At 43.3% G+C, this 9,270-nt stretch overlaps 1 gene segment (V, D, J or C); it reads right to left on the bottom strand.

Annotated features, from left to right (window-relative positions):
• Positions 1-330: 330 nt before the first annotated feature.
• LOC141116987 (immunoglobulin heavy variable 3-74-like) lies at positions 331-790 on the bottom strand. The segment is given in 2 exon segments: positions 331-662; positions 745-790. Coding segments are annotated over 2 exon segments (378 nt in total).
• Between the last annotated feature and the right edge of the window lie 8,480 nt (positions 791-9,270).

Genomic DNA, 9,270 nt, shown 5'->3' with positions numbered 1-9,270 from the left:
AACATAGCTCAGTACCTCTTTCGCTATAGATGCCCTTTTCAGGAACACAGCTAACATGAAGTGGGAAAAGAACATCAAGGCAGTAGAAAGTGACATTATATGTGTTTAAACATTCTAAAATAGGTGACCAGAAGTGCAACATGCTTTCCCAGGGTACATAACAAGCAGAGCGTTCAATATAAACTTTCCTATAATGTCACAGAGGGAGTATATATATCCATTCTTATAAACCAAGCAGAGTGTAATTGCCTTTTTATATCTAGGATTTAACATTAATTGTACTACTGCCACCTGCTGATCAAATGAGAGAAAAAAAGATGAGTTTTTGTTCTATCTAAGAGATATTTTGATCGCTGTGTATCTTGCACAGTAATAGACAGCAGAGTCTTCAACTTTCATGTTGTCCATTTTCAGATACAACATGTTATTACTGTTATCTCTGGAGATTGTGAATCTTCCTTTAACATCATCATGATATGGTATGGTACTCGAATCCTGGTTGATAGCACTCAGCCATTGTAATTTTCCTCCAATCTCTCTGACCCAGCTCATCCAGTAGCTGCTGAAAGTAAATCCAGAAGCTTTACAGGTCAGTGTGTGAGAGTTCCCCGGCTTTATCACCGCTGGGTCTGATTGGGTAAGTTGTTCTGCAGACTGGACACCTGAAATTATACAATATAAAGTTATATATGAGAAAAATGTCACTTTATCTCTACATGACTTTCACCTTTAGGATCATCTCACCTGATAACCATATCACTGCAATAAAGAGGCTCAGTAAAGTCTTCATTATTGTGAATAATTTGTATGTGTGCATTTGGGTGATGTCTGTACATATCAACTGCCTATATATGAGAGAACAGGAAATGGCATCATTTACTTTGCATAGCATATCACATATATGGGTGTGTTGGTCTTATACCAATATGTGATTAGCAGAAAAAAAATCAAGCTGTAGATAAACCATCTGCTTTTATTATTTTAGCTTTTTCTATTAAAAAAAAAAACTTTAGTGTACATAGTGGGATTGTAAATAAATAATCAGATGCAGGGCTGGGACAAGGGGTGGGCAAGAGGGGTGGCTGCACTAGGTAACGTGGTATAATGTGAGGTGGGGAGCTCCACGAGGAGATTGAGAGGGGAGGCAATTTGTGTTGGGAGGAGGCATTTGGGTGGCAGAAGGGGGTAAGAATTGTTCTAGGAGGGGAAATGTGTGTGTGCTAGGCATGGTTATTCAGGGGGATTTGTGTTGGAAGGGGGTGGGAGAAGAAAAGGGTCAATTTTGGGGGGTTTTGTGCTAGAAGAGGTGATATGGTAAAGGGAGGAAGGAATTTTTTTTTTTGGGAGGGGGGATTCTTTTTTTTTGGGGGGGGATTTGTGCTAGTAGGGATGATTGGGGGGTGTTTATGCTGGGGGGAATGGGGGGGATATTTGTGCTAGGAGGGGGATTTGGAGTAGTAAGAATGTGTAACCGGAGGGGAAATTTGAGGGGTGGAGGAGTGGTGATTTCTTTTTTTGAGGGGGCATTTGCGCTGGTCAGATTTGGGGGATGGAGGGGGCAGAGATTTGTTCTGGGAGGGGGGAATTTCAGCAGGGGGTGGATTTGTACTGGGAGGAGGGGCGATGCTTAGGGGTTAATCATGCAGATTAGTGTCCTATTTTTTTGGGGGGGCAGGATTTTTGCTGAGACATAATGCTCATACATCCTGGTGGGGCACAGTTTGGCATGTTCGCCCTGGGCTCTAGGTGACCTTGTCCTGCCACTGCTCAGATGTCAATCAAATAGGTACTAAATAATGTATTTATATAATAAATACATTCACAACCACTAACCTGACTTTTTCTTTTACAATGATGTACAACATAGTGATGTGCAAGATACAAATTAAGGAGCATATTTATAAAACAGTGAATCCAACATTCAGAAACCATTCTCTGCAGGATAATCTTCCAGATCCATGTACTCTAAATAACAGTGATTGATTCTTTATCAGAGTATGTTTGGTGTTTGGATAATACTTCAGTATAGGTAGGACCACTGTCTTCTATGGCAACTAATCTTGAAACAGTCAATAGAAGGTAGTTGTACGTAACTCTTGGTAAAACAGAACAGTCCGTTATTAATCTCACAATATCTCACTGTAAATCTTCACTCACTGAGCTCCCAGTCTTTCACTAGACTACCAGATCCCAGTCGTCCCTGGATCAAGGTTGCCAACCGTCAGTATTTTTACTGGCAGCCAGTAAAAAACAGGCAATTTTCTCCTGCCAGTAAATGTAAGTAAAAGTAAAAGCTTGCCAGTAAAAAATATGGCTGTGACACTCGGCTTAGTCCAGAGCCAGCTGGGACCATCCGAGTGCTTGCTAGAGTCTGATAGGGAGGCTCTGGTGGAGGCGGTGCCTGAGCATGTCGTGTGATGTCATGGTGCAATGGAGCCAAGCAGAGCGGCCAGAGCCTCGTGTGCGGGTCTGTGGTATGGAAGCAAGGCAAGCTGGGACCAGGGCCGTTAGTGCTGTTTAGACTGGAGTGGACTGGAGGGACCACTTGGCTTAGAGAGAGACTGTCACTGTGACTCAGGAGGGGACATGTTGTGTCAGTGAGGTCTCATCATCATCTGTGCTGCTGCACACTGCTGTCAGTGTCACTGTGAGAGTAAGTTTTATGTGTGTGCCGCCCATTCTAATTTCTTGCCCTCCTGAGACCAGTCCCTGAGCTACTTACTTACTATATCAAAAATAAAATAAGACATATGTTTTTTGCCTTATTATCCACCTTAAATCATATTGCTAATTGCATTTTGTATTTGTTTGTAGCCTAAATACTCTAATTTGCACTTAAAACTGTAATTTTGTAACTTTTGGAAATGCCAGTAATTTTTGGGTGTTGAGTCAGTAAATTTCAATCTGGTAGGTTGGCAACACAGCCCTGGATCCCCCTGAGCTCTTCCACAGCTGTCCCGCTGTATATTGCTCTAGCATCAACCCCGCAATCCTGCTGGGTCCATGACTTGGCGTTTGCTGAAGCTTTCCCACTTCTTCACCATCCCTGGTTGGTGAGAAGACTGCTCTGATACTTGCTCAAGCTTACTCACTGTAGTCTCCAGTAGGAACATGAATGGTCCCTTAGTGGTGACAGCTTCCCTTCTACCTCCGACCACAACTGGTTCCCCGTCCGGCTGAACCTTCTCAACTCGTTTGGACTCCAATCCTGCAGTCCCAACCCTACGCTGCTTCTCCTGCTCCTGGATACACCACAGGCAGCCTAGTATCCAGATGTACCCTGGATAGGCCTCAGATTTCCAGCCTAGCAGCCCGGGGTGACATAACACATGTCCACCTAGGCAGCCATCCAGTTGGCACAGAAACCCTGATCACCTGACTTCACCCAAATAAATAGGGTCTCCCAGCAGGCCAAGGGACTAAAGAAAAAAGGGGGAAAGTGTGGGACTTTAGGTATGATTGGATGCATACATATATTTCTATCATTTCCATCTTCCTTGTTTAGATGGACTTTTTTTAACCACTTGCCGACCGCCTCACGCATATATATACGTGAACAGAGCGGCACGGGCAGGCAAAATCACGTACCTGGTACATGATTGCCTTCCCGCGGGCGGGGGGTCCGATCGGACCCCCCCCCGGTGCCAGCGGCGGTCGGCATTTGTCTGGCAGCGATCAGAGATGAGGGGGAGGCCATCCGATCGTGCCCCCCCCCTCGCGATCGCTCCCAGCCAATGAGAAACATCCCCTGCCTGTGTATAGTACACACAGGCAGAGGATGTGATGTCATCTCTCCTCGGCTCGGCAGTTTCCGTTCCGACGCCGAGGAGAGAAGACATCCAAGTAAGTGTAAAACACAAACACACATAGTAGAACATGCCAGGCACACTAAACACCCCCGATCGCCCCCCCCGATCCCCCCCCAATCACCCCCCCCCCCGTCACAAACTGACACCAAGCTGTTTTTTTTTTTTTTTCCTGATTACTGATTGGTGTCAGTTTGTGACAGTTAGAAGTGTTAGGTCAGTGAGTATTAGCCCCCTATAGGTCTAGGGTACCCCCCTAACCCCCCTAATAAAGTTTTAACCCCTTGATCACCCCCTGTCATCAGTGTCGCTAAGCGATCATTTTTCTGATCGCTGTATTAGTGTCACTGATGACGCTAGTTAGGGACGTAAATATTTAGGTTCGCCGTCAGCGTTTTATAGCGACAGGGACCCCCATATACTATCTAATAAAGGTTTTAACCCCTTGATTGCCCCCTAGTTAACCCTTTCACCACTGATCACTGTATAACCGTTATGGGTGACGCTGGTTAGTTTGTTTATTTTTTATAGTGTCAGGGTACCCGCCGTTTATTACCGAATAAAGGTTTAGCCCCCCGATCGCCCGGCGGTGATATGCGTCGCCCCAAGCAGCGTCAGATTAGCGCCAGTACCGCTAACACCCACGCACGCAGCATACGCCTCCCTTAGCGGTATAGTATCTGAACGGATCAATATCTGATCCGATCAGATCTATACTAGTGTCCCCAGCAGTTTAGGGTTCCCAAAAACGCAGTGTTAGCGGGATCAGCCCAGATACCTGCTAGCACCTGCATTTTGCCCCTCCACCTAGCCCAGCCCACCCAAGTGCAGTATCGATCGATCACTGTCACTTACAAAACACTAAACGCATAACTGAAGCATTCGCAGAGTCAGGCCTGATCCCTGCGATCGCTAACAGTTTTTTTGGTAGCGTTTTGGTGAAATGGCAAGCACCAGCCCCAGGCAGCGTCAGGTTAGTGCCAGTAGCGCTAACACCCACGCACCGTACACCTCCCTTAGTGGTATAGTATCTGAACGCATCAATATCTGATCCGATCAGATCTATACTAGTGTCCCCAGCAGTTTAGGGTTCCCAAAAACGCAGTGTTAGCGGGATCAGCCCAGATACCTGCTAGCACCTGCATTTTGCCCCTCCGCCCGACCCAGCCCAGCCCACCCAAGTGCAGTATCGATCGATCACTGTCACTTACAAAACACTAAATGCATAACTGCAGCGTTCGCAGAGTCAGGCCTGATCCCTGCGATCGCTAACAGTTTTTTTTTGTAGTGTTTTGGTGAACTGGCAAGCGCCAGCGGCCTAGTACACCCCAGTCGTAGTCAAACCAGCACTGCAGTAACACTTGGTGACGTGGCGAGTCCCATAAGTGCAGTTCAAGCTGGTGAGGTGGCAAGCACAAGTAGTGTCCCGCTGCCACCAAGAAGAAGACAAACACAGGCCCGTCGTGCCCATAATGCCCTTCCTGCTGCATTCGCCAATCCTAATTGGGAACCCACCACTTCTGCAGCACCCGTACTTCCCCCATTCACATCCCCAACCAAATGCAGTCGGCTGCATGAGAGGCATTTTCTTTATGTCCTCCCGAGTACCCCTACCCAACGAACCCCCCCAAAAAAGATGTCGTGTCTGCAGCAAGCGCGGATATAGGCGTGACACCCGCTATTATTGTCCCTCCTGTCCTGACAATCCTGGTCTTTGCATTGGTGAATGTTTTGAACGCTACCATGCACTAGTTGAGTATTAGCGTAGGGTACAGCATTGCACAGACTAGGACACACTTTCACAGGGTCTCCCAAGATGCCATCGCATTTTGAGAGACCCGAACCTGGAACCGGTTACAGTTATAAAAGTTACAGTTACAAAAAAAAGTGTAAAAAAAAAAAAAAAACACAAACAAAAATAAAAAAAAATAAATAGTTGTCGTTTTATTGTTCTCTCTCTCTCTATTCTCTCTCTCTATTGTTCTGCTCTTTTTTACTGTATTCTATTCTGCAATGTTTTATTGTTATTATGTTTTATCATGTTTGCTTTTCAAGTATGCAATTTTTTATACTTTACTGTTCACTGTGCTTTATTGTTAACCATTTTTTTGTCTTCAGGTACGCCATTCACGACTTTGAGTGGTTATACCAGAATGATGCCTGCAGGTTTAGGTATCATCTTGGTATCATTCTTTTCAGCCAGCGGTCGGCTTTCATGTAAAAGCAATCCTAGCAGCTAATTAGCCTCTGGACTGCTTTTACAAGCAGTGGGAGGGAATGCCCCCCCCCACCGTCTTCCGTGTTTTTCTCTGGCTCTCCTGTCTCAACAGGGAACCTGAGAATGCAGCCGGTGATTCAGCCAGCTGACCATAGAGCTGATCAGAGACCAGAGTGGCTCCAAACATCTCTATGGCCTAAGAAACCGGAAGCTACGAGCATTTTATGACTTCGATTTCGCCGGATGTAAACAGCGCCATTGGGAAATTGGGGAAGCATTTTTTCACACCGATCTTGGTGTGGTCAGATGCTTTGAGGGCAGAGGAGAGATCTAGGGTCTAGGGACCCCAATTTTTTCAAAAAAGAGTACCTGTCACTACCTATTGCTATCATAGGGGATATTTACATTCCCTGAGATAACAATAAAAATGATTAAAAAAAAATAAAAAATGAAAGGAACAGTTTAAAAATAAGATAAAAAAGCAAAAAAATAATAAAGAAAAAAAAAAAAAAAAAAAAAAGCACCCCTGTCCCCCCTGCTCTCGCCCTAAGGCGAACGCAAGCGTCGGTCTGGCGTCAAATGTAAACAGCAATTGCACCATGCATGTGAGGTGTCACCGTGAACGTCAGATCGAGGGCAGTAATTTTAGCAGTAGACCTCCTCTGTAAATCTAAAGTGGTAACCTGTAAAGGCTTTTAAAGGCTTTTAAAAATGTATTAATTTTGTTGCCACTGCACGTTTGTGCGCAATTTTAAAGCATGTCATGTTTGGTATCCATGTACTCGGCCTAAGATCATCTTTTTTATTTCATCAAACATTTGGGCAATATAGTGTGTTTTAGTGCATTAAAATTTAAAAAAGTGTGTTTTTTCCACAAAAAATGCGTTTGAAAAATCGCTGCACAAATACTGTGTGAAAAAAAAAAATGAAACACCCACCATTTTAATCTGTAGGGCATTTGCTTTAAAAAAATATATAATGTTTGGGGGTTCAAAGTAATTTTCTTGCAAAAAAAAATAATTTTTTCATGTAATCAAAAAGTGTCAGAAAGGGCTTTGTCTTCAAGTGGTTAGAAGAGTGGGTGATGTGTGACATAAGCTTCCAAATGTTGTGCATAAAATGCATAAAATGCCAAGACAGTTCAAAACCCCCCCAAATGACCCCATTTTGGAAAGTAGACACCCCAAGCTATTTGCTGAGAGGCATGTCGAGTCCATGGAATATTTTATATTGTGACACAAGTTGCAGGAAAGAGACAAATTTTTTTTTTTTTGCACAAAGTTGTCACTAAATGATATATTGCTCAAACATGCATATGGGAATATGTGAAATTACACCCCAAAACAAATTCTGTTGCTTCTCCTGAGTACGGGGATACCACATGTGTGAGACTTTTTGGGAGCCTAGCCGCGCACGGGACCCCGAAAACCAAGCACCGCCTTCAGGCTTTCTAAGGGCGTAAATTTTTGAATTCACTCTTCACTGCCTATCACAGTTTTGGAGGCCATGGAATGCCCAGGTGGCACAAAACCCCCCCAAATGACCCCATTTTGGAAAGTAGACACCCAAAGCTATTTGCTGAGAGGTATAGTGAGTATTTTGCAGACCTCACTTTTTGTCACAAAGTTTTGAAAATTGAAAAAAGAAAAAAAAAAAATTTTTTCTGGTCTTTCTTCATTTTCAAAAACAAATGAGAGCTGCAAAATACTCACCATGCCTCTTAGCAAATAGCTTGGGGTGTCTACTTTCCAAAATGGGGTCATTTGGGGGGGGTTTGTGCCATCATGGCATTTTATGGCCTTCAAAACTGTGATAGGCAGCGAGGAGTGAAATCATAAATTTATGCCCTTAGAAATCCTGAAGGCGGTGCTTGGTTTTTGGGGCCCCGTACGCGGCTAGGCTCCCAAAAAGTCCCACACATGTGGTATCCCCGTACTCAGGAGAAGCAGCTGAATGTATTTTGGGGTGCAATTCCACATATGCCCATGGCCTGTGTGAGCAATATATCATTTAGTGACAACTTTTTGTAAATTTTTTTTTTTTTGTCATTATTCAATCACTTGGGACAAAAAAAATAAATATTCAATGGGCTCAACATGCCTCTCAGCAATTTCCTTGGGGTGTCTACTTTCCAAAATGGGGTCATTTGGGGGGGGTTTGTACTGCCCTGCCATTTTAGCACCTCAAGAAATGACATAGGCAGTCATAAACTAAAAGCTGTGCAAATTCCAGAAAATGTACCCTAGTTTGTAGACGCTATAACTTTTGCGCAAACCAATAAATATACGCTTATTGACATTTTTTTTACCAAAGACATGTGGCCGAATACATTTTGGCCTAAATGTATGACTAAAATTGAGTTTATTGGATTTTTTTTATAACAAAAAGTAGAAAATATCATTTTTGTGGGAAGAAAAGGACGCAAATTTCATTTGGGTACAGCATTGCATGACCGCGCAATTAGCAGTTAAAGCGACGCAGTGCCGAATTGTAAAAAGTGCTCTGGTCAGTAAGGGGGTAAAACCTTCCGGGGCTGAAGTGGTTAACTACTCCCACATCATAGTAATTTTTAATATTATTTTTATAGAGTCCTGCCTTTCCTCTGCTCCTGATGAGTGGCGCTAGCTACGAAACACGTCGAGCTATCAGATGCCCTTCTTTAATACTCTTTAATTACTATCATATCCTTATTACTTATGCTAGGCCTATTGGAGTGTACCAATTTAACCAAGATTTTATCATCTTTATATTATGGAGACACACGTAATACATTTGGTTTTTATGTTTGCCTTCAATATGAACTTACATGTTACCATGTTATGCATTATCATATTAACAATTTGTATGAAATAAACTATATGTACTTTAGCTATTAGTTATGCATTGTGCTATTATGTAACATATGTGGTTCTTATTAATTATGTACTAACCACCAGACACACCCTGTCGTGTTATCTCCTTGGCTGCATGATTCATATAAAGTCCCACACTCTCAACCTTTTTTCCATATAATAGGGATGGAGGCATTTGTCCTTTTCTGTTCCTTGTCTGTTCAAAGCCTTATATAAAGTCCCAACTGTTTCTTTTTATTAGAGGCTAAAGAAACCCCTGCCAAATGGCTAAGACAACCCATCCATTCATACTCTGACCTTGCAAAGCCCCTTATCATTCTAATGTCACCAGCTTCACCTGTAAAGGCTTTTAAAGGCTTTTAAAAATGTATTAATTTTGTTGCCACTGCACGTT

This window comes from Aquarana catesbeiana, linkage group LG01, assembly GCF_042186555.1.
Source record: "Aquarana catesbeiana isolate 2022-GZ linkage group LG01, ASM4218655v1, whole genome shotgun sequence".
In the NCBI taxonomy this organism is placed as follows: domain Eukaryota; kingdom Metazoa; phylum Chordata; class Amphibia; order Anura; family Ranidae; genus Aquarana; species Aquarana catesbeiana.
Note: the sequence above shows the minus strand (reverse complement) of the source record. Positions and strands in the feature narration are given on the sequence as shown.